The 27,252-nt window shown below is 38.9% G+C and overlaps 1 protein-coding gene across 1 annotated transcript; it reads right to left on the reverse strand.

Annotated features, from left to right (window-relative positions):
- Positions 1-10,227: 10,227 nt before the first annotated feature.
- On the reverse strand, positions 10,228-24,667 carry ube2m (ubiquitin conjugating enzyme E2 M). Its single transcript, XM_048986964.1, has 6 exons — positions 24,256-24,667; positions 22,519-22,613; positions 22,269-22,307; positions 21,840-21,943; positions 12,649-12,712; positions 10,228-11,281 (listed from the first exon to the last, which is right to left on the reverse strand). Exons 1-6 carry the CDS (start codon positions 24,368-24,370, stop codon positions 11,141-11,143), a joined length of 558 nt encoding a protein of 185 aa, XP_048842921.1. The 5' UTR covers positions 24,371-24,667; the 3' UTR covers positions 10,228-11,140.
- Between the last annotated feature and the right edge of the window lie 2,585 nt (positions 24,668-27,252).

Below are 27,252 nucleotides of genomic sequence, written 5' to 3' on the forward strand. Positions count from 1 at the left end.
TCATCTGATTTTATGGCCTACCCACCCATACTATAATTCCTCACTCCACTATTGAGTTAAGTGGTTTGCCCAATGACAGGATTTAAACCTAAAACCTTCCAGGCAGGCCCATAAGCTACTGAGCTACATATGTAGAAAGTATATACAAAACACACATACAGGATGTATTCATTTTGCATATGCTATATCTTGTATGTATGCATGTTTACACAGAGTTTAGCATAACATCATGTACATAACCACACAAACACAAACTTGCCTGTTTCATTTTCTTCTTTGGTGACTTTTTTTTTGATTTTCATTTGTTTCTCTGACCAACTTCTTGTTTCAGCTCCAGTGTCTCGTGATTCATAATCAGTTTGTAAATGGATCTTCTTGGTCACCATAGGCCTTGCAGCTTTGTTGGATGGAAAGTTCCCCTCGTCCAGGCTGATCTCTTCCAAGGGGATGTCAAGGCTGTCAGGGGGGGTGGTTGTCACATCGTCACCGGCTAACTCCCGGAAAACAGGAAAACAGTAAAGAAAATAAACAAGGATTTCAAGAATTAATTTCCATTTTCCCATTCCTTAGTAATAAAATAAGCAGAAGAGGTTTGTGGGTCATCTAGGAAATTAAGTGATGTACTGATAATAATTATGGGGAAAAAAAACACTGCGAATGTTATTGTTATATAGTAAACCGTTATTAAAGCTTAGTGGGGCTGCATGTCCTGAGACATGCTTTTTAAAATTATGAATAAAAAGTCAATGTACACAGGCACAAAAAGCCAGACCAAAACATTATTGATATAAACTGGCACCTGTGCTGGATATAATAAATGCAGTGTGCTACTTTTATTCTTCTCTATACTGCTCCTTTTCCTTCCACGCATATTGTCACAGAGTGTTTGGGGTGCAGTACGAATCTCTGGAGAGTATTGATGTATATTGTATTGAGGAATATACACATTGTCTGCTTTCTTATTACTGATGGGCATCTCTGTAGCCCCTGAATCCGTATGGTCATACTGTGGGCCTCAGTCATTATCAGGGCTATCAGTTAGCAGCAGTCAAACACACCCTGATCAGGAAAAGAAACGGTGCTGAATCATTGAGTGGAATGACAAAGTAATGATGGCTTAGCTGAATGCACAAATACATCACAAGTCACTGAAAAAGAAATTTATATTTAGTTCTGTAGATATAGAAAGACCCATGGGAAGCATCCGAAAAGAAATGTCGGTTCAGTTATGACTAACATGACACATTGCTTATAACTGAGTCTCTGGGATTATCTCCTGAAGGCAAGCTGACAACTTTGTCTCGCTAGTGTTAAATTTAATTTATTGTCACTGGAGCTCTGAATGTTTCATTGTTTATCTGACCATTATGGAAAATAAAGTATTTCAAAACCATTTACTCTGAATTACAGAAAATTCCTCAGGGTATGGTCTTAATGCCAGTGATGTCCATTTTTGTTCATTATGAACTTTGCTGACCCAAATGGGTCTCATAAATTGTATACCATTAGTTTAACAGTGCCAGTTCAGTGTTTACTGACTTTTCAGTGATGTATAACTCTGTGGTTGGCTGACCAAGGGAGTCTTGTCCTCTGCCCCAAATTTCAGCTTCCTGGTCTTGGGCCAAACATCACAATTTGCTTTCAGCATTTGGGTATCAGCTCTCCTTCTTTGTTGCTTCTTAATTAGAAGAATTCTCTATAAGGGGACAATGGAAAGGCATATGAGGGATGCATTTTGTTACCATAAATGCGATATTCTGTTCAGCTTCTAAAGGTATAAAAACATGATACAGTAAAATCAAAGGCAAAAATAAGAAAAACACAAAAGAGAGACAAGCAAATGCAGGGACATCCAGAAATTTCTTGAGGGGCAGAAGCTCAACAGTAACAGTTAGCCCAGGGGAGGGGGATGCTGGTGGTTTACTAAGTTCGTTGCCATTGGTGCTCGAAATTAAAATGCACAAAAGCACAGAAAGGGCACTCAGTGCCTTAACTGAGGGCCAGTGTGTTTTGAATGGGCATGCTAAAGGATTGGATGAGCCACACTGTGGTTCAAAATGGAACTTTACCACAATGGGTTAAAAAAACAAAGCAGGTAAATGGGAAATACGGAGGCAAGGAGCAGCACAAGGAACAACCATAGCAATATAGCATGAACGCAATGCAACGACAGCTACAAACACAAAATGACCAGCTGTGAAAACAGAACAAGGGCAGGCACATACATACACATAATGAGGGCTTCAACAAGGGAGAGGTGTGCTATCACATAACACTAACAATTACAATTAACAGGAAACAGGCGAGCATAAACCTGAATCACTAGCAAAGACTAGACCTATGGGTACAGAAAATGATTACAAATTAAACACAGGTAGGGATAACTAGAAACAAGGCTACAAAAACAAGGACCTATACTGACATATAAAAACAAACAGTCCAACATACTCATGACAGTAGGGTATCATAGATGCACAGTCACATGTTTACCGTATTCAGTCACATGGCAGCCTGGGGAGCAGGGGAACACACTAAGGACTAAAACAAACCTAGGGGAAAAATGGGAGACAGGATGGCCAGCGACACCCGCTGGCCAAACAAAGAAATGACACATGGACCAGGGTAGGACAGGGACTGATCCTGATGCAGTGCCTTTAAAGGGGGAAACTCAATGCCTTTAAAGGGAGGAACTTGTCTTTACAGGGAAGAAATCAGTGCATTTAAGGAAGGAACTCTGTGTATTTAAATGGAGGTACTTTCGATATTTTGGGCAAAAGGGGCAAGTGCTCAGACACCCACAGCACCCTCCTCTGCACATGCCTGTACAAATACAATTTCTCTGTAGTTTTTACTGATATTTCTTTCATTCTTGTCACAGATATTAAGGGATACATGACTCAGTGTTGTGCTCGATATACACTATATCCAGCCTCGATCGTCTGCTCCTCCTGTGTGCCACGCCCCCTCATCTACCCATGTTGAATCCCTGTGTTACCTGTTTCTTGTTGTTGTTAATTAGTCTGTTGTATGTAAGTCTGCGTTAGACTATGTTTCCGCAGTCCGGTCATTGACGTCTGTCCTGACGTGCTGCATCGTCTTCCTTACTGTTCTCCAAATAAATCCCTTGTTTACCTGATTTCCTCGGGCTCCTGTGCTGCTTCCTCGCTCTATGACCGCTGAATTTGACACTATATTGACAAAAGTATTGGGATACCTGCCTTAAAAACACATGAACTTTAATGACATCCCATTCTTAATGCTTAGGCTTTGCAATTAGCTCACCCCTTGCGGCTATAACAGGTTCAACCACAAATTTTAGGAGTGTGTTTATGGGAATTTTTGACCATTTTTCCAGGAGAGCATTTGTGAGGTCAGGCACTATTGGACAACAAGGCCTGGCTCGCAGTCTCTGCTCTAATTCATCCCAAAGGTGTTATATCAGGTTGAGGTCAGGGCTCTGTGGAGGCCAGTCAAGTTCACACCAGACTCGCTCATCTTATGGACCTTGTCCATATGACCTTTGTGCACTGGTGTGCAGTCACGTGGAAATAGGAAGGGTCCATCCCCAAACTGTTCCCACAAAGTTGAGAGCATGAAATTGTCCAAAATGGCTTCAAATGCTGTAGCATTAAGAATTCCTTTCACTGGAACTAAGGGGCCAAGCCCAATCCCTGGAAAACAACCCCACACCATAATCCCCCCCTCCACCAAATTTTACACTTGGCACAATCCAGTCTGGCAAGTACCGTTCACCATGAAACCACCAAACCCTGACTGGTCCATTGAACTGCCAGACAGAGAAGTGTGATTCGTCACTCCAGAGAACAGTCTCTACTGCTCTAGAGTCCAGTGGTGGCGTGCTTTATGCCACTGCATCTGACGCTTTGCATCGCACTTGGATGCAGCTACTCAGCCATTGAAACCCATTCTATGAAGTTCTCTTTGCACTGTTCTTGAACTAATCTGAAGTTTGGTGGGTTGTCCTGATACTTTTGGCAATATAATGTATAACTGAACTTATAGATATACACTAGTGAATCACCTAGCATTTTTGCCATTGCACATTAAAAATTACTACATGAATATTGGTGGTATTGTTTATAAACAATCAGAGAATGTTACAAATATTATACATTGGATAATTAAATAAATAACTGAAGCAACAGTTGAATAAAGTTCTACAATCTTGGCCACCAGTGTACACTGGCTACGTGTGTATGGGATGTTTCAGGACTCCTTTGGAGAGGATTGTGCATAGTGAAAGTGCACCAGACCCCAAACCATGGACACCAGACCCTGCACCCGAGACACCGGAGTATAGACACTGGATTCTGGACACTGAACACCAGGCACTGGACAGCAGACGGCTCCCCTGACTGCACTGAGCACTGTCAAGATCATGCTTTCAGAGGCAGGCTGAAGTTCAGTGCTTTTTATACTATTCTAGACCTTTAAAGAAAACCCATACATCCATCCATACCTGTTTTCTCTATGCTGGGTCATGGGGCTCCAGAACCTATTCTGGAGACTACAGGCGCAAGGCAAAGAACAACCCAGGATGGGGCACCAACCCATTGCGGCAAAGAAAAGCAGATTCCTAAATTGAAATATCTGTCATTTGGTAAATATCTGGTATTTCTTTTTCTGGGAATGTTCTGAAGAATGCTTAAGTCTAAAAACGTTAATTATGCAAAACCATTATTATATGCATAAAAGTGATGTGTTTTGTGCATATTTACGACTGTGAACCAAAGAGAAGTTTCCTGCATGGACATAGCTAAACCAAATGGATTTAACATTGTATTTTTTGACTATAATCTCTAACAGGCTGGATTTTTTTTTCTCTGTTCCTAATCATTAAGCATAGACAAGGTAGCTGAGCGAAAGGTTGTGATGTAGTAAAATTGACCGTAACATTCATGGCTTAGTGAAAATGTGGCTAAAATGTGTGAAATGTGTGCCTGCAGCGGCTATGCCTTTGTGCTTGTGACCAGAAGGTCACTGGTCCAAGTCCCAGCCTTGGCAGAATAGCCACATGTCCATAGGCCCTTAACCCCCAGCTCCTAAGGTGCTGCAAAGTATATGGGGCAAAGATACCTTTCCCATACGGGTTAAATAAAGAATCACTATCCTCATCTCAGCATTAAATATAAGAACAACAAAAACTTGTTTCACATATGCCATGTATACTTACAGATGCAGAATAGGGCTCCCCATCTATTTTACCCAGAGGGCCAAATTCTATCAGCTACACAAAGCTAAGGTCTACAGCTTCCAAAAAGAAAACAAAAAGCCAATGGGGGAGTTAGTCATACGATATGGATTCAGTTGTATTTCAGTCCAGATGCAGACCAGATTCTGCCAGTTGGTGACCACTGGTCTGTCAGTGTTCATGCATTTATATGTATTTAAAAATTATTTAGCTATATGAATATAAAGACATATAGTTCTACAAATACCACTCATGCTTTACCAGTCAAATGCCACTCAGAGCAGAGAAATTAATTACTAGGATAAGGGCTATTATTTCATTTTTTTACAAAATTATTCCTACAAAATTATTTAAAATGACTGGTCTAAAGGAAAATGTATGATAATTGTCTTGCAAAGGATTCTGAAATAGGAGGCTGCAGTATGATACCAGAGAATTTCTAAACTGACCACTCGAATGAGGCCTCTAAACCCAGATCATTCCTCATGCGAAACCAGGCTGAAAAGTCGGAAGGATTGTTATGGTTTGCGATGTGAAAATGGTAATAGGAAAAAAAGAAAAAGAAAAAATACCCTCTACATAGATTGTCTTTATTTCAAGAAAGACTCGCAGTGATGTCGTTAAGCACCATGTAAGTCATGTTTTGATGACTGTGATGAAATCTAAACCTGCTGTATTATTGATTCATTGGCAGTCCTTAGCTCTTTCCTCCTGTAAAAACTGATCCAGTGAATTACATCTTAATGCAGTACAAAAATTGTTGCTTACACTGACACCTAATTAGGGTATATTTAGTAGCTTTTTACATTCAGAATGATTGATCTTTTGCTACCCAAATATGGCTTGCAGATGCAGGGGATTAAATAAAATCACTGAAATAAATACGCACATTTTTTTTTACTAACAAACCTCACACTAAAACTGGGAAATAATGACATGCAATTGAAATTTCTGAGACAGTGGCTTTTGCTCTGCTAATGACATGGCTATATATAAATTTTGTTAATATATAAATGGGGCAATAGTTAATGGAAGCTATATTTTAATTCTGATGCATTGACCTGATGCATTATAATGCACATAACCACAGTAATATTCTGATTTCAATGAATTAGCTGAACAACTGCAGAATTAATTTCATTGGGAAGTCTATTAAAATGTTCATCCATGACAGAGCAGCTTTTGGATTAAACAAGAATTATATAAGAAAAAACATACAGTTGAGACTGCGTTGACAAACCCAAGAAAATAATCAAGATAAATATCTGTGGTTTTACCTGATTTTCAAGCTTCTGTTGACGGATTTCTGGGTCATCCATGCCTAAAGTTTAGTGAAAAATTCTGTGGATTGCAAGCACATCGCATAATTAAAAACAAAAAAAATGCTTAACTTGTACGTGCATAAATACTCACAAACTGATAAAAATACACAGACATATAGATAAAATCACAGTCGTACTTACTGTTTGACTTGTACACCCTGAAGAATACAAGATACTTCTTTGTTTCCTTCTGTTGCCTTTTCTCTCCCTTGGATAGTGATTGGACATAAGGTAAAGGGGATTAGAAAGGCTAATGCTATTAAGCTCACTGACACAGTGCTGACACAACGCGCAGTACCAACGCCAGCTGAAAGCAAAATAAAACTTAACAGATGCTATTCTTCATTAATGTCAGCCAACTAGCCTGCCAAGAAGCAAGGAAAATTTGATCTAGCATGGATACAGGTGAAAACAATAAACTGCATGTGCAAAAATGCATGTTTTTAGGTCCACAAGAAGAAGTAGGAAACATTTAATGAGACAGGGGCCTGGTGAGACAGACATATTTCTGAGTGCAGCCATTCACACTGCACCTTTCACAATAGTGGCTGCAGCACTAGTTGCATTTCCCCCTTTCTGACACTGAAGAACTGTTGAACTCAAACTATTCAGTATACAACAGGCTCTGGTTTGAAGGCTGAGGTGAACGTAGCTGTCATCAGATTGCTTACCATACTGAGAGCTATCAACTACCATGTAACCTCAGTTATCTTAGCATGTAGAGTCTTCCTGTAGAATATTCTCCCATTTGTCATGGCTTCTTCATGCAGTTCACAGTCCAAGCCCTAGACCTCCTTTGTGACGACAAATGCAATTAATAAACACTTTCAGCTGACCGCCTGCTCAGCAGAGGGCACATGGCTGGGATGCCAGTCCATTGTCATGGCACATGCATGCGTGGACACATCATCTTACACTATGGGCAATTTTGAGATGCTAATTAGGCTGACTACGTCTTTTGGCTGTAGGAAAGTCACACAACAGATAAAAACTGCACACACACACACACAAGGTGTAGGTGTGATGGAATTAAACCATTGAACTGGACTGATATAAACTCAAGGGTGTAATTTTGGGTGGGGTTGAGGTCTCCATCCATTTTGTGGTGATTTGGAAGGGGGGCTATTGGCTGGCTTTGATTATCAGGGGGTTACAACCACCCCACCCCCCATATTTTATGGCCAAGTGTAAACTATTTCAATAAAATGAGGATGCCACTACTCAGTTGTGTAGAGATATTATGGTAATAGAAATGAACAAAATAAACAGTACTTGAACAACTGACCTAGTTGATATTTGTCTGCATCATTGTATGTTTATCATGAACATATGTTTGTATAAATCATTTCTGATCATTCACAGATCTTGTACTATTTAATGGATAATACAATATTGCTGTCTCTACAAAATGAGAGATGTGTAGTACTTTAGCTGCAGAAAAGTAATTTAGGGAAAACACCAAGAGGATAACATGCATGAAAAATGACAGTCTATAAACAAATTTCTCAAGGCTGCAAGCCTTCCCCTGCTGTGATGTTTGAATAAAGGCATTTTGCTATGTTACAAAATTAATATCCATCCATCTTCCATACCTCAAATTCACTGCATGGTCAATGAGGCTGGAGCCTGGATGGAATGCCCAGCAGGGCATCACATTAGAGCACATACACACACAATCATACAGAGAATTCAGAGACACCAATTCATCTAATAGCACATCATTCGACCGCAAGAGAAAATGGAAATCCCCAGAGGAAAGCCATGCGAACTCCACAAAACCCGATCCACAAGCATGGAGGTGTGTGGTCACAGTGCCACCTACTGAGCTACCATACGTAGTACGAATAGAATTAGTTCTGTATCTGACAAATGCCATGATGCTGGACTGTGCTACGCCTTCTAAAACTAACATATGAAAAATTGTATAATTTCTGTAAAAATTATTCCTATGAGCAGTTTAATGAGTAAACACTGTGACTGCAGTCGATCACAGATCACTCACCAGACGATAATTTGCACGAGCTACACCTTGTGGAAAGAGACCCACAGAAACACAGGCAGAAAGTGCAAAGGCTGGAAACATTTATAAACAACCCAAAACAGTGTAGCCTGCAAAGGCATAAAAATACTTAAAGTCGATACTGTCATTTTTAATATTTCAAATTTTATACCATGTATACAGATTTACTGAGGGGTGCAGGTTTACGCCACATAACACAGTGTCCTGGAATTTTTACTATATACTGTTGTTCATAAGCAGGAAGATCACCATTTTCAGTTGTATTACAAGCTTTATTGGTTTACAAATTCTTTCTGAAAGGACAAAGACTTCTGCAGTGCTTGTTTAGACACAAGTGTCAGGGTGATATCAATCCTGTTCTCACAAGCTTTACGGAGCAACAAGAACAAAATATCTGGAGATTCACCAATTCTGATCACGTTGGTCTTCGGAGTGTGTGTTTACAGACCATTGTTAACCAATATAGTCCTCTTTGCCGATTAACTACTGTGGGGGATCAGTGGACAGCATGTGAATACCTAAATGGATTTCTCCTTGTTCACCCAGGAATACAGATGGAAATAATTACAAATGAAACATGTATAGAATGGGTTTTGTTTTGCGGCTGAGTTTAACATGCATTCCATGGGATCAAGGATATACCTGCAATGATCTTAAGTAATTATTCACTAGTTCATGAACATAATTTAATTTTCCAACTTTAATGTTTGCATCAGTCACCAAAATCATGCCATATCAACTGTCATTAATATGTCCATAAATAAATTATAATAAATGTAAAGCATTTATCACTAGACAGAGGCAACAGAATAAAAAAAGGAAATATGTGTTAAGTGTAGGGTTGGGGGGGCAAGAAGATATGAAAAGTAACAAGAGGGACCATGATCCAGATCCATAACTCAGCATGGAGGTGTAACAGGACATCTCTAAGGCATGCCAAGTGTACCAAGTTATGTTAAAACATTTTTTTTTTTTTAAATCAGCATCCATGTCGTTTAATAAAGCATTTTAAAAGTCGATGTTTGTATGAAGTTTAATTCATTTTGGGTTTCCATTTTGAACACGTCATTTGTTATTTACCTATCTAAAATGGACATTCTGCACCCATTTTGAAGGATGGTGACAAACTCACTGACCAGTCATAAACCATTAAACAACCAGCATTCATCGGAGAGTCCGTGGTAAACGAATACAACCGCAGGCTGGGGAATTCGGTGGCGAATGAAACTCAAGCATCCAATTCTCATTTCATTACTGCATGGTTTCAGCAGCTGCCTGCATGATATTTACAAAATGCAGCTCATTAACTTAAAATATCAAGGAGAACTAGAGGGAATTAAGATTAATTAGTATTTGCAGATGAGTTTATACATTTTTGCCTATGGACTACCCCCCCCCCCCCCCCCCCAAGAAGATATCTGTGGCCAGACATAACAGTAACTGCAGAACAGGAGGCGTGAAGAAGTCGCAGCGGGGGCAGCTCGCAGTCGAAAACCCCAAGAATGCAACAGAAGGTTCCCAATGAATAGGTACAACCAGGAGCCCCCCCCCCCCCCCCCCCCCAAAAAAAAAAAAAAAAACATTTACACTTGGTCACTATCTCCATCAGGCAAAATCATTGATTTATATTGCTCTTTTAAACATTTATCCACAGCCTTAATGGCATGATAAAATCCGTTTGCCAATGCTTTTATTTGATGAAATCAAAAATGTATCTGAAGAGCGTCATGATGGGTTACAGGGCATGAAGTGTTAAAGTTTGTGAAGATCACAGGCTGTACAAAACGTATGGTGAGACACAGGTCCCCAGCCATTTTCTTGTCATTATGCAGGCACTTAAACAATTAAAGAGCAAAAACTGGTAGTTATTTTTTATCTACATTATAAACTGACAAGAAATAAGATAAATACTTAATTCACTGACACTGACTGACGTTTCTTAAAAAAAAAATACTTTATTTGTATTTGTCCATCCTCAAATATAAGTTGTTGGTTTGCATTAATTTTACTATAATTATAATTAATGTTTATAATATTCAATGTAATTATATCGCAGTCATCAGCTGTGAACAGCTAGGATTTTAATATACACCATAGCACTAACATTTTTAAGCCCCCATCAAAACAAGTAACCCCTCCCAAAAAAATCCTACTACACATGAAGATTTCACCCCCTTCCCGATAACATAGCCCTATTTGCACAACTATGTGATTCCTCAGTCAGCTTGTATATGAATGGTTCTCTTTTTGTACGTGCATCTTGCCTTGTGTGCCTGTCCAGTGTGAATATCAGTGTTCCATTGAGCCTGTACAGTGTTCTGAGCCTACGTTCTTTCACCTGTGTCTATAAATGTGTGTTTGTATGGGAAATGTACATCAGTCCATATCTGGAGAGTGAATCAGGTTGACCTCAGCGAGCCATGGATTTCAGTGTGGTGACGTTTGCCATTTTAAATTTCCAAAAGAAGCATTTGACTGTCTGCATGTCCTTCCCTCGCCCACACAGTGATTCGTCTGCTCCGTCAGTAAGTCTGGGTAAATTGGCCATTTATATATATATATTTATATATTAGGAGAACCTGAGGATTATTTAAGACATCGTTCAAAGTAAGTCGCCCCAACATATCCACCCCTCAGTGATCTCTGTACATTCTGCTCAAACAGCCTCCTGTTTGTCTGAAGGACCTCTGCTGCGTCTTTATTCAGGGGATCTTCTGGGTTGGGTTCCTGGAGAAGACCAGAGAGCAAAGGTTAAACACACACAGATTGATCATCACTACACAGTCTGCCAATAAAACGGGTCAACAGATGCAATTACATTAAAAAAGGCATTAGAGAGAACATATAGTGGATATAAAAACTCTACACACTCCCACTAAAATAGCAGGTTATCGTGTGATAAAAAAAAAATGAAACCGAGATAAATCATGTCAGACCTTACACCACCTTTATTTGAAAATTGCAGTCTTTACAAAGAACATGAAAACAAATCAAAAACCATACAAAAACCTGGCTACATAATTGTGCACACCCCTTAATAATCAAGGATGTGGCTGTGTTCAGAATCAACCAATCACACTGTCTCATCCTGAACAGCAGTTAATATACATCTGACATCAATTAAGGTGACTGTGATTGACCTTGCTTAAAGACTGACTGTTCCTGTAGTATTATTCTGAACTCCTCTTGGTTGCATCATGCTCCAAAAGCCATGGTCCGCAAAGAGCTTTCAAAACATGAATGGGATCTTATCACTGAAAGATATCAGTCAGGAGAGTGGTATAAAAAAGTATCCAAAGCATTTAACATCCCAGGGAGCCCAGTGAAGACAGTCATCAACAAGTGTAGAAAACAGTGACCATACCGAGACCAGGATGTCCCTCCAAGACTGATGAGAAGACAAGGAGAAAACTGGTCAGGGAGGCCACTAAGAGACCTACAGCAACATTAAAGGAGTTGCAGGATTTCCTGGCAAGTACTGGTTGTTCCCTACATGTGCCAACTCTTTCAAGTCCTTCATATGCCTGGGTTGTGAAGTAGGCTACCAAGATGAAAGCCTTTACTCACAAAAAAGAACATCCCAAACAGGTCAAACTTGGCAAAAAGGTATATCCAGCCTCCCACAACAATGTGGAACAATGCATTATGGTCCAGACCAAGGTTGAACTTTTTAGCCATAAATCCATAAGGTATGCTTGGTGCAAAAATGACACAGCACATCATCAAAAGAACACTACATCCAGTGAAACATGGTAGAGGCAGAATCATGATTTGGGGCTACAGCTGGAACTGGGACTTTAGTCACATCTAAATTGATAACTGCTATAATAAAATCTAAAAGGTGTTTCAATTATTTGTTTAGGGGTGTGCACACTAATGCAAGCAAGTTTTTGCTTTTCACAAAACAGTTTCTCATTTGCTTTCATCTTCAATGTATAGGCTGCCATTTTGCAATAAAGGTGAAATGAGTTTTGACATAATTTGTCTTGGTATCATTCTTTATCACAAATGTGTATAGACATTTTATATCCACTGCATAGGCAGGAAAAAGTATAGCATGCAAGACAGTAACATATGTTGGTAAATATATTCACCAAAAACAGATACTGTAATCCGTAGATGATGGAGTTAATCGTCAACACAGGTTTCCAGTCTTCTCTGCCAAGAAAATGAGGAAAAAGTTAGGTCAACCATATGCAGAAATGACACTCATGCAATATTAAAATGACCAGTATTCACTGACCATGAACACTAAGAGGCTTTTTGTACTGCCATGTACATACATAATGTATTTTGTGGGCCCACTGCAAAAGCTACTGCATAAAATATCCTGCTTTTCTTGTCGCTATTTTGCTTAGGTTGCAAGCACATCATATCTCATCCAGATAACAGAATGTTATCTCAAAGGTGAATTTCAATTTAATGCTTACAAACAGAGGATTATAAATATTGTCTTGACCAGACCACATAATATGCAGTTACTTATACACATACTTAATGACCATTAAAAATTTTACCAAGCTATGTTATTCAATCCAACAAAAAGTCAAGAGAGCAATTCATAGCATGATACTTACAAAATTTGACAAAAAATGTCACTCCATCATTACAATATAGAAAAACAATCAATGAAAGTTCTGGATCTTATTGTTTTTCATTACTGTGGCAAATAAAACGAAGGATTCAGTACTATGCACAAGCTATAACCATTCCAGATCAGATGCCTACAAGTAGCCACCGATAAGTCATTCCATACAGCAGTGGTCTCCAACCTTTGTTGCAGTGAGAACTGCATTTACAAATAAAATAATCTTGGCTGAGCTGAGTCACTTCACTATATTTTGCCCCTTTGATAAACTTCACCACAAGGTGGTCCTTCAAATGGGGCAGGGGGGAGGATGTCAGTCATTCCAAACTGATATGCTATGAAACTCAACCATAGCATATTCTAAATGAGGTCGCCTACCTCACCTTGAGGACTACATTACACTGCACTTGAGTGCCAACAACTACACTGTCCACCTTCCTACAGGCATCACCTTGCCAGCTGATCTGACAATCTGGATAAAAGACAGAGTTTCCATAAAAGGAATCTCAGCTTGATCTTCCTTGGTTCAGATGGGCTTTCAATGCATTTTCAATTGCTGCCAAAAGATGCTTCATTTACAGGGCTATCCGCTGCCTGTAACAGTCTACCAGCAAAGGTAATGAACAGCTCAATAGTCTCAGCATTTAAGTGTTATCTTTGCATTTTTATTTACATCATTTAAGTAGAATCAGGACTATGGTTCTAAATTACTATCTAGCTGTCCAACCTATTTGCAGTTGGACAAATGGCCTGACATTCTCCAGTGGAGTCAGGGGCAGAATTCACAGTTCATTTAATGTCAATTTGGTCAAGGCCTTATAGAAACTATCATTTGGTTTTGCAGGTGCAAAAAACTGTTGTTTCATACCCAGCGATAAGGCCGAATAATTAATTACATTTGTATTGCTATTACGATGGGTCATTTATACAATAAACATATTGTGTAGGCTACAATAAAACCAATTAAACTAAGCACACGACTGAACTAAAAACTAAAAGAATGAAAGTCTTTGAGAGGTGTCAATCTCTGCGGACGCTCCTTGCAGACAGATTAAGTCATGTGCGGAACAGGAGAAACAGCAGCAGTGTGTATAAGCAGAAGCAGCTACATCATGAACACACCTGAGTGTGAAAATGCTGGCAGAAATCAGAGGATTTGGTCCCAAAACAAACCAGGATATCTATTGTGCGGCAGCACTTTGGTGTTAAATGAGAAGACTATTTACAAGCATGAGTATTTTGCAAATTATGTCAAGCAGAGGTGGCTACCTGAGGAGAAAACAAAACAAACCTGTTCCACCATTTTAAAGAAGCGTAGGGAGCAGCAGAGAGAGTGCTGTTAACAAAAATGTACAAGCAGCACAATCAGACAGAAGGCAAAATCAGAGCCATAACAGCGATTGAGTTTTGAGTGCACGTCACCATATGAGTCAGAATCCTGAATCAAAAACATATAATGCAGGGCATTACACACTAACTGGCTAAAGACATGGTGCCAATAAATACCATCCAAAAAAGGTTCTGTGCACCTTATCAACAGTCATGTTAATTCAATTCTCCCAAGTCACCATCCCGGAGATGTTTCAGCAGTATCATAAATGGGTGCTGGAAAATTGAATGAAGTGGCATTTTTCATATGTACAACCAATCCTTGATCTAGCAGGATTTCGGAGCCCTATATAAGCCTGACAATTCACTTTATCGACTGTGACTTTGAATTTAAGGCTCAGTGTTTATAGACATCCTAATTCCCCAAAGAACACAGTGGGGAAAATATAGCTCTGGGACTGTGGGAGGCTTTGGCTTCCTGGAGTTTATGCGAGGATGTGCTAGTGTGTTTCACCACTAACAACGCCACAAATATGATCAAAGCCACTGATATAAATAATTCAGTGTTTTGGAAATAGACTGTGCCTTACCCACGGTAAGTTTTATTTCAGTGATTTAACTAACCAGTAACAGCGTAACCTGTACACGACTTATATATACACACAGCATTTAGCAGATACTTTTAAGGCAACTTAGGTGAGTGCTATGAAGTCACCTGGGTGAATGTTTCAGGTTTACTGGCAAGCATAGACTAGAGTTGCTAGCAAACTAGATTCCGGAACTAAGGTAGAACAAAAGCAATAGTCAGACAAATTTTATTTTCCCTTTTAGTGCAATGCTGTGGGCAATAGCACCCCTATATTAAGATTTGCAGGTATCTGATTTAATAATTTTACTAATTTCTAATGTATGGTAGGGCACATGCACATCAACATCTCCCGTTTAAACTGTAGACAACCCAGCAACCAACAGCTGTGCCACATAACTCACTGACAATGCTAACGAATGTTTTGGTTTGTGTAAATTAGGGTTGCAGCGGTATACCGGTTTCACGGTATATCACAGTATGAAAACTGATCATGTACATTTGCTTATTACCACGGAATCTTTTGGATACAGCTACTTTCCATGATCCATGATTCAAAGCAACCTATATGTGCCCTGAAAATCTCACAGACATCAAGACACAGTTATTGTCTGATGCTGATGACACGAAGGGCAAGTTATTATTTCAAATAATTGATGAATGAAGAGCTTCAAATATAACTCACATTATTAAAAAAATATACCTACATGCTCAAATCATCTCTCTAACAAGAGCACCAGCCTGCTGTTGTTAACACCAGAAGTTTAGCGGGTTTAGGGTCTGGGCCTCAGCAGAGTTATTCAGTCACAACCCAATTTAGCAAGAGGAGGCTGAAGACGACTCTGTGAAGTCCACTGGAGCTGAAGTTGAACTTAAGTTAACTTCTGACTCTCACAATTAGCAGTGAAATAGATAATTTGGCTTGGTGGAAAATACACCAGGTTAATGTTCCTGAATTAAGCAAGCTAACCAGGAAGTACGTGTGTGCCTGTCACAAGTGCACCTTCTGAAAGATTTGATTGTGACATTCCATGATACGCTGTTCATCTTTAAAGCCAAGCAAAGTGAATGTGCTACTGTTCTTACCCAAAAAAAATTTAAGATGGAAAGTTGAGTTACAAAGCTCAATTTTGTTTCTGATAAAAGTAATAATTTTATTAATGACGGTTTTCAGATTCTTGAGAATTTGCAGGTCTTATATAGGTTGCAACACTGACATTTTTCTTTTCCACTACTGCTAGAAACAACTTCACAGAATCATTATCTGCAATATTTTGCATTGTTGCTTTTTGCACAAAACATTGTTTTGCAACATTATTAAAAGCAATTTGTTTTAATAAACATATACAGTGAACAACCTCTATCCTCAATATTAGCAGCATGTACTGCACAACCTTAAGTCTCTGATTTACTGCATCGTTTATCATTATCGCATTATCACCAGATTTATTGCACATCGCAATATCTTGCCATATTGTGCAGCCCTACATGATGGTTTATAGCAAAGGATTCAAACTGCTGTCCATCACCATTCCTTAATTAACGAAATAATTTACATACATACTAATACATACAAAACAAAACATATGAGTGGAGTTCTTCTTTTCAGATGCCCTCTGTATACCAGTACAAGCCAGAGTGTTCTGGCCAAGCTCAGAAGAAGAAAAGCACTGAAGTGGGACGAACACCAGACAATGGGCAAATGATTATCATGGCACTGCATATTAAAAAGAATCCAGATCGCTCCCAATGACCTTTCTAAATTCTGCACAGCTACAGCATAGACATTCACCTTCGGGGGGTGAAAAATACACAGGGATGTTGTTTCTTTGTACCACCCCATATCAAAAACAGTGCAATGCAGTATACAGTGCCTTGAAAAATATTCATACCCCTTGAACTTTTTCACATTTTGTCACCTTACAACCACAAACTTAAATGTTTTTTATTGAGATTTTATGTGATATACCAACACAAAGCACATGATTGTGAAGTGGAATGAAAAAGATATATGGTTTTCAAAAATGTAAGCAAAGAAAAATCTGAAGTGTGCCATACATTTGTATTCCGCCCCCTGTATTCTGATACCCCTAAATAAAATTCAGTGCAGTCAATTGCCTTTAGAAGTCACCTAATTAGATAATAGAGACCACCTGTGTGTAATTTAGTCTCATCATAAATACACCTGTTCTGTGAAGGCCTCAGTGGTTTGTTAGAGAACAGGTATCATGAAGACCAAGGAACTCACCAGACAGGTCAGAGATAAAGTTGTGGCGAAGTTTAAAAGAGGGTTATGTTATAAAAAAATATCCCAAGCTTTGAACTTCTCAAGGAGCACTGTTCAATCCATCATCCAAAAATGGAAAAAGTATGCTGCAACTGCAAACCTACCAAGACACGGCCGTCCACCTAAACTGACAGACCGAGTAAGGAGAGCACTAGTCAGAGAAGCTGCCAATCGGCCCATGGTCACTCTGGAGGAGCTGCAGAGATCCACAGCTCAGGTGGGAGAATCTGTCCACAGGACAACAATAAGTCGTGTACTCCACAAATCTGGCCTACATGGAAGAGTGGCAAGAAGAAAGCCCTGTTTGCAGTTTGCCACAAGCCATGCAGGGGACACAGCAAACATGTGGAAGAAGGTGCTCTGGTCAGATGAGACCAAAGTTGAACTGTTTTGCCTAAATGCAAAGCGACATGTGTGGCGGGAAAGTAACACTGCTCATCACCGTGAACACGCCATCCCCACTGGAAAACATGGCGGTGGCAGCATCATGCTGTGGGGATGCTTTTCTTCAGCAGGGACAGGGAAGCTGGTCAGAGTTGATGGGGAGATGGATGGAGCTAAACACAGGGCAATCCTGGACGAAAAGCTGTTGGAGGCTGCAAAAGACTTGAGACTGGGAAGGAGATTCGCCTTCCAACAAGACAATGACACTAAACATACAGCAAGAGCCACAATGGAATGGTTTAGATCAAAGAATATTCATGTGTTAGAATGGCCCAGTCAAAGTCCAGACTTAAATCCCACTGAGCATCTGGGGCAAGACTTGAAAATTGCTGCTCACAGACGTTCTCCATCCAGTCTGGCTGAGCTTGAGCTATTTTGCAATGAAGAATGGGCAAAAATTTCAGTCTCAAGATGTGCAAAGCTGGTAGAAACATACCCCAAAAGACTTGCAGCTGTAATTGCAGTGAAAGGTGGCTCTACAACGTATCAACATAGGGGAGCTGAATACAAACGCACAGCACACATCAGATTTTTCTCTGCTTACATTTTTGAAAACCATGTATCTTTTTCATTCCACTTCACAATTACATGCTTCTTTGTGTTGGTCTAGCACATAAAATCTCAATAAAAAACATTTAAGTTTGTGGTCGTAAGGTGACAAAATGTGAAAAAGTTCAAGGGGCATAAATACTTTTTCAAAGCACTGTATAATTTCTTATATGGATCCAAGTGTTGTTAAACATTTCTTTAATCACAAATAGCAACCACACATCACATTTGATGAACTGTATATATACAGATATACTGTGCAGTACAAGGAAACTAAACCCACAAGGAGTAAACTAAAAAGAAACTCAGCCAGCTGTCACGTAACCACTTATCCTGGTCAGGGAGGCCTATTCCAGGCAACACATGCATTCACAAATATACTTTAACTGATCAGTACCATTTTAGGTATACCAAGGCTTTAATGACATGCTACTGAAAGCCTGGAAGACACTGGCACTGCCCACATTTTACATTCTTAGAACCTTTAGCAGTATAACCAGTCCCTGGGTTAAGAATGTCTGACTTACGGACAACAGGTACTTATGGATGGACTGTCATAAAGCCAATTATATTAAAGATATGAGTTAAATACAATAGTTTGTGAAAAATGCACGTACTAATTAGTGACGCTCATGAAAACATTGTGTGGCATCAGCAGTTTGTGAAATGTGTTTTAGGTATTTTCCAATTAAATAATTTTGATTATTTTCAATATTTTCCAAAAAAAGGAAACATTCAAATGCCTATTGTCCTTTATTTCAAACAAAAACAAAGATAAGGATACATAACAGGAAGAATTTACAAACGAGAGGAGGCCATTCGGCCCATCAAGCTCGTTTGGAGAGAACTTAACTAACAGCTCAGAGTTGTTCAAATCAGAGCTAGATAAGATTTTAAGGAACCCAGGGTTTTAGCTTACACTACACTAACAGAAAGACTATCCCATACTCTAACTACATGCTGTGTAAAGAAGTACTTTCTAAAATTTATTTTAAAATGTTTTCCCGCTAATTTCCACTTATGGCCACGAATTCTAGTATTTAAACTAATACTGAAGTAGCCATTTGGCTGAACAGCATCCAGACCAGTTAGAATCTTATATACCTGGATCATGTCTCCCCTGTCTCCTTTGCTTGAGGCTAAACAGATTCAGCTCAGCTAACTTCACCTCTAAGACCAGGAATCATTCATGTAGCCCTATGTCGCACCCTTTCCAAGGCAGAAATATCCTTTTTAAGGTATAGTGACCAAACCTGCACACGATATTCTAGGTGGGGTCTTACCAAGGAATTATATAATTGTAGCATCACCTCCCTTGACTTGAACACCACACACTTAGAGATGTAACCCAACATCCTATTGGCTTTTTTATTGCTTCCCCACACTGGCGAGAGTGGGACATGGAAGCATCAACATACACACTGAGGTCTTTCTCATAATCAGCTACCTTTTATTTCAGTGGAAACCATAAAATATCAGTACTTTATATTTCTGCTCCCTGCATGGATTACCTTATATTTATGAATACATGATATTTGGGTTATTTGTGAGTGAGTCAGTTCAAATAAAATGCAAGCATATTAGTCAGAAAAGCAAGCTGATCATCATTTTGTCATTGTTAATATTAGCAGCTTAAGTCACTGCCGGGTGAGTTCAGGTCACTCATGAAATGGACTCGTGCATCACTGTAGATTATGTATGAATATGGAGTTTTTTCCATCACTGATTTCTTTTATGCTCATAACTGGGGAGTGAACTAGTCAACAATCACGTCAGTCTTTGAATTCCTTGAAAAGGTTGGGATGTTTGTCCGACAGACGTCTGGCCAGGTTTGACACGTTGCCTCCCTTTGCGAAACACACTTTAAAACACCACTTGCACAGCAGTGCTGCAGTGTTTCAGGGCTTGTCTATATCATTCACTTTATAGCCAAAATACCTCCATGTCATTTTGGGCCCCCTCTGTCAGTGACTGCAGGTTTTGCCCCAGCCCTCTCGGTCCACCTCGTGTCACCTTCATTTTATAGGCTTGCATGGTATGCAAGGTTAGTATCGATATGGCATTTCATGTGCAAGCAACTGTCACTTTGCAAGGACCAAGATTATATGCTAGGTCCAAACCAACAGTAAGTTGCGCTAAAATATTTTTACTGAAAGGAAACAACGTTTCCTTCTCAACATAGTCTAGTCCGTTTTTAAAAAAATCAGTCTAAAGCTTACCGCTCCCGCTTTTCCATACGCTCTGCGTGCGCTCTACAATCATAATCATTCTCTTCCTCGCTACTGAACTCTGTCATAGATGTTTGTGAGAAATTAAACAAAACCGTATAGAAATATTTCACATTCCATACAAACGACATTAAGCAGAAGGAAGTTTTGTCAGCACTCACAGCATCACCAGCTTATTGGACAGGCTTTGTTTTTAGGCAAGTTCTATTTGGCTGTACAGTTAAATTTGAACCCCTAAATATCACAAAAACTTATAAAAAAAAATATGAACTTTTTCCAATGTCATTCAGCTCTAATACACAATACATTCAGAAAAAATGGTTATATGTACTGTATGTAAAATGACATGGCAAATTGCAGGGGCAAACCTTAGTTTAAACTGACTATTTTGACATTTGCAGTAAATTAAATAAAATAATTTAAGTCAAAGTGGTGACAAAGGCAGGCGATGCTACTCCAAGAGGCTAAACAGCAGATATTTATGTCTAAAAAAAGGCATGATTATAAGTCTCTCAAACCTGAATGTCTTCTTTTAAGATGCATTTGCATTGCAGTTGTGCTGTGGTGATATTTAAGTCTCACTTTGCAATACTGAAAGACTACATTTTCATTCACTTTTAATATTAAGTGCTTCCACACAATGCTGCTTTCGCTCCTTATTTAGACCCTCATCTATTATGCACAGTCTTCCTTCTGCCATATTGCCAAGTAATTGATAAGGATTTTATTATCAATGCTTTATAATAATGAATTCATCAAGTTTAATTGACTGTGACAACTCTAAATAAAAGTATCATTTTTTCAAAATGCTGGTATTGTAAGGGTTTTAAAATTCTAGCACCACACATGTTCAGTACCAGTTTACAATGCAACCCTACTATGTATTTTATTTTGCAGCTTACCTGGGAATGGATCTCATTTGTAACCTGAGGAGTGTCTGTATATTAAACACACATAAACTTCTAAACTGTTTTCACTTCTGTAAAAATTCCTGTGTCGTTACTGATATGCAACAAGTTACTCTAAATATTCTTAACCCAAGTCACGGATTCTGTTACAAAAGTAACATAGGAGTGAATTAGATAAATTCTGAAACACTAAAAATGTTTGTGATTTCTGAAAAACTCTCTCCCTGCTTAATAGTCTTCTCAAAAAGAAAAACCATCAGATGTAGTTTGTCTAAGCAGCCTAATGGTCTTTGTGCATGTTATAGAGAAGCTCACAAAGGTTAGATAAAGGATGTCACAGAATAACTGCTGAGCAGTTTGTTCTACCTCAAGATATTCAAGCAGACGTTGCCTTCCAGGTCAATGTTGGGATGGTACACCATGGTCTCACACTTCACTTTCGGAGGATCATGTGGATATCCTTGTCCCACCTTTAAAAAAAAAAAAACAGGAAAAAAAGATTATCCACGAGTAAACTGATTTTTAAAAAATCCCCCCTAAGAGTGGACTGAAACTTTCTGAACAAAACTACAATCACCACCCTACTTTAACAAAAACATAAAAGTTGTTCAAGTTGATTTAAAAAAAGATAATCATACACTGAACACTGAAATAATTACTCAGATCAAAATAACCAGCAGCTCTGCAATGTACAACATAGATTCCAGCACATTCTATAGTGTTCAGTTTATGAAATACTTCACAAAATTAAAAAAAACTGAAAAATTAAAGGAAATAGAAATTACAATTTCTCACCTTAAAGCTGAAGACAAACCGTCCACCTTTGTAAAATCCCTATAAAGAAATTATATAAATATTAAATCAAGTTTTCAATATTCCAGACAATATAGTGCATTTTGATAAATGCTGGCTTTTCTTAATTACACAGATCAATAAGTTAAACAAACCAAGCACAAGATAAATGCATCAGTATTTTAAAATTCAATTTGAGGGAATTTGTCATTGTAAGCAAACATCAATGGCTAATAAATACAGTAGATCTGACCTCATCTGGAGAGATGATGAGTTTGAAATTCAGTAGATCATCCTGATCAGGGAACACAATCTCACAGGTTTTTGGGAGGTTGAGCTCATTTATATCTGTGGAAGAAGGGAAAAATATGCCACTTAACTGGTTATTTAAAAAACTAAAAAACCTTCTTTAATACATCACAAAACAAGCTGACTGATAACTCATACGACAGAAAGGTACATTTTACAAAGTTTATACAATTTAATCTGAACACAGGCATTTAATCATTTACTCATAAGTCTCTCACACCCATCACATCACCATACAACTCTTACTTGGATAGGGATGTTCCCATTTATGCAATAAGCGTTATACACAAATATTTCACAGTAACAAGAATGAATAAGCTGATTTCAATATATGACATTTCTATAAGGCACCGATTTGAAATATCATTAGTTCATGGTACAAGCACAATTATATTTATCTTTTACTCTCATCATAATTAAATATTCTGTTCATTATTTATAATGTATGCTCATATATTTTGCTAAATGAGTAGTATATCCAAATGTAGAGAACCCAGGTACACGTTCAAGAATATCAATCAATACATTACATCATATAATTGGCTGTTTAAAAAAATCTGTGTAATTATACCAGGACCATATTATAGGGAGATGAAAAGAAAATCTGGCATCACACGTACAGATAACCCCGTGGCTCACCAGTAAACAGTTAGTGTTTCTATCTGAATTTCCAGTTTGCAGAATGCTGAAATATTAAAACATTAATCGGCGTCATTGGTGAGGATACATCACCCATGAACCGATGGCCGTAACCAGCTACACCGATCATGCACCGGTTACAAAAAGACACGATCAGTGCTACATCTTATCGGTACCTACCGTGACTCTACACAAAAAATTACCAATGAAGAGATACACAGCGGCAGACATTTAAAATTAAATACTGTATGCAGAAATGTACACCTAATATCCGTGCACCTTCGTCTCGTTATATCGAGGTAGCTACCATACTGCTAACCAACCCACCCGAAAGTGATTGAACCACCACTAAAATTGAACGGCCCTCCAAAATTAATGAACATTTCTGGAAGTCTGCTGTTTGGAAGGAAAAAAAGTAAATCGTGTAACATTTTTTGAACAACTTACCTACTAACTGTATAGCTTAAAACGATTACTATTTGTTCTCATGGCTACAAATACGAATCTTGACTAGCTGGTTATTCTTCACACATATCGTCCGTTAACATTATTTGACTGCATTTATCACAAAACAACTTAAACATCTGAGCTGGTAATGTCACCCTGGTTATCGTTTATAAAATAAAGGGTTTTCTTTCTCCGCTAATTTAAGGCCATCAGCTACTCTGCTAACAACAAGATGCTCTGGGATTTAGCGGTATGCTAAAACTGTGTAGTTTGGCTACAACACAATGCCGCACAAGTAACTATAAAATGTACATCTTAAGACACTTTCAGGGTCTCCTATAGAGATCAGCTAAGCCGGGCAGACATTACAAAAGACTTCATCTCTACGATTACCTGGGGCCACACTGCGGCGGCCTTCCTTAATCGACACCGGGGCTTACGGGCCCACGCACCATTAGCGGTGTTTTCTTACTTCATTTCACTTCTGTTTTCCATAAAGCCCAGAACCGGTGTCATACCACTAAAACGGTAGCATGTCCCCTTTTCGCCTTCAAAATTTACCGGCGAGCTGCAAGCGAAACGATCAGCCGGCTACCTTTCTGTATCCGGAGCTGGGCCGCACTCGCCTTCTTGCCCCCGGCTCCAGCTCTAGTTCCTCCCGCCGATTCCTCGTCTTTCTTCTGCTGCTTCAGCGAAAAGAGCTTAATCATTTTTAAATGTTCACTTAAGATGTGCAAGGCGCAGTTTTGAAAAGGTGCAGCGTGTCCGCCGTGGGCTGAGCGCTGCGCCGTGTGTCACACGGGGGCCGGAGTGCACGGCGAGACTGGAGGGCAGCTGGGCTCCTGCGTGACGAGCGGCGCACCGGGAGGGAGCTCCACAAAAAGGGGGCAAATGCGAAAAATACCGCTGCGAATAACGCTCCTACTGCCTGTCTGCCTGCCTCTCCTCTACTTCTGCAGCTTTACATGCCAGCGAGTCTTTATTCTGCCTCGAATGGCATTTAAATGCACCTATGACTAAATAACGTGTATATATTGGACAGATATATAGTGGCCACAGCATATAGAAAGGCAGCCACAGAGATATTATTGTGAGTAGTCTATCGCTATATTTAACAGTGAAGAGACATTAAATGTATATAATCAGCATAAACCATGTAATATTTGAGTGGGTGTAATAAATTACCAATATTTGCATGCAAACTGGGAATATGAAATAAAAAGCATTACTAATGCATTATTTGCATTGTATTGTAAAATATTGTTAAGATATTCTTTGGCAGAATTTGTGGATGAATCGCAGACCAAAGAGATTTTTAGTTAGTTGAGGTTCTTACAAGAGCCAGTTCTCTGGTCCTGTGTACTCTTTAAGTCTTCTATATTGTTATTAATGACCAATCTATGACCAGACAACAGTAAATTACCAACTGTTGTCCACATATCATATTTCACCAAACTGAAAAATTGCAAACTGTTTTGCTAGGTAGTATCTAGTCTCACTTTCTTGTAATTACAGACGTCCATTAAAAATTCCATTAAATTATAATGGGTCATTTATTCCATTGTTTTACTAGAGCACACTACAGCAGTGTAAAACAACATGTTTTCTACCAAACTTTTTTGTTTTAAAGCGGTGTGTTGAACTTGTGGGCTGCAAGTCCATTTTCAGTGAATCTGCCAGTTTCTCGAAGGTGAAATTGTCTGAACCCCATTTGCACCTCTCAGTCTGCTCATCCATTCAGAGTAAGTTTATTACCATTTTGACTAACAAATCTTTCAACATTTGTGAAGTCCCATCTGTTTAAAATAGCTGCTGCAACTGCCCTACTTAAGAAACCAAACACAGAATGCAAAATTCCAATTAGATTTTAGACCTTTTCACACTAATTATTGCCCTAGCAAAAGTTGCTAATGCTTTGCTTATGGCTGTCGATTCTATGTTCAACCTCTCTGATCTTTCAGCAGCCTTTTACACAGTAAATCATAGCATCCTCTTGTGAACAATAAGGGATTTCTTTCTGAAATGTTTTTCCTCCTATTGCTTAGGTAAGATATATCAGATGTGCTGTTCCCCAAGAGTCAATGTTGGGACCCATTCTTTTCTCATCCACATCCTCCCTCTGGGCTGGATCATTGATGTCTCAGTTTTCGCAGTTTGGAGATGACATACATTTGTACATCAACACCAAACCAGATTGTCAATGAGAATCTGAAAAACTACCTGGAAGAGATCTGCCTCTGAATGCTGCATAAACTGAAGCCCCTCACCACTTTTTCAGTTTAAATGCATATAAAGTCACTGTTGATGGGAATGCTATTCTCTGTTTCAAATGGCATCTCATCTTGGCATGATGCTTGACCCCCTTCATAGTTTTCCAGTGCTTATTAAAAATTTTTGGAATTTTGCACATTTTAGCTTAAATATTCATTGGTTAAGGTTCTGATTCCAAGGTCCTCAGATGCTGAAAATCATAGTCATGTAGTTCCATTTCATTGGCTTTCTGTGGAACTGTAAAATGCTCCTCCTGGTTTCTATCAATGATAAAGAACCCATAATAATAATAATAATAATAATAATAATAATAATAATAATAGCACCTTTCACAAACCCAAGGTCAATTTACAGGAAGAAGAGGGGGATAAATCACACAAACATCTAAGCAGTTCAGGAAGAATTATGCTCATTAAACAGGAAGGTCTTTAAATCAGATTTAAAAGTGGAGAATGAAGAACAGTCACACAGAGATTGAGGAATATAATCCCAGAATTTGGGGCTAATGGCATTGAATAACCCATCAACCATAGTGAGAATACTGGTGTGAGAGACAAAGAGTAGATTACACATAAAGGACCAGAGAGAGTGAGAGAGGGAGTAAGACGGCAGGAGCTGGTTGAGGTAAGCGGGTGGTAAGAGGTTATGTAACTGCAGTTGTTTTGAGGGCAGTAGGGATGAAGCCAGAGGAGAAGCATGTCTGCTCTTTATGCGCCTCCATAATGAAACAACCTTATATTATACAAGCTATGAATCTTTTTTAAAGCCCTTAAATCTCATCTTTTCAAGCAGAATTATTTATTACAAGGATATTTAACATTTTGCTTTGATTGTAAAGCACTTTAAAATTTTGGGTAATGAAAATATAATTGCCATCATAAATATAGAACAACAACAACAATGATAATAAGTAGCACAGCGATACACTGGTTAGCACTGTTGCCTCACATCTCTGAGATAAGTGGTCAGGTTTCCTCCATGGCTCCATGTGTGTGGAGTTGGCATGTTCTCCCCGTGTCATTGTGAGGTTTTCCACCACAGTCCAAAAGCATGCTACGGTGAATTGGAGTTACTAAATTACATATAAGTGTGAATGGTGTGTGAGTGTGCCCTGCAAAGGGTTGGCGACCCATCCTGGGTTGTTCCCCGCCTTGTTCCCATAGTATCCGGGGTAGGCTCTGGACCCCCCATGACCCTGAATAGGACAAGAAGTTACAGAAAAGAGATGTATGGATGGATGGAATCATTATTATTATGTTTTCTTTTATTGGAAACTACAGAAGGAAAACCCAAATCCAAGCAGACATCCCTGGAGGACTAA

The sequence above is a fragment of the Brienomyrus brachyistius genome, chromosome 20 (assembly GCF_023856365.1).
Source record: "Brienomyrus brachyistius isolate T26 chromosome 20, BBRACH_0.4, whole genome shotgun sequence".
Lineage (NCBI taxonomy): Eukaryota > Metazoa > Chordata > Actinopteri > Osteoglossiformes > Mormyridae > Brienomyrus > Brienomyrus brachyistius.

Coding starts and splice junctions, on each gene's coding strand:
- ube2m (XM_048986964.1), bottom strand. CDS start 24,370: ATGATTAAGCTCTTTTCGCTGAAGCAGCAGAAGAAAGACGAGGAATCG. Junction 22,308..22,518: donor TCATCATCTCTCCAGATGAG/GTCAGATCTACT, acceptor ATTTCTTTATAG/GGATTTTACAAAGGTGGACG. Junction 12,713..21,839: donor GTCTGCTTGAATATCTTGAG/GTAGAACAAACT, acceptor TTTTCTTGGCAG/AGAAGACTGGAAACCTGTGT.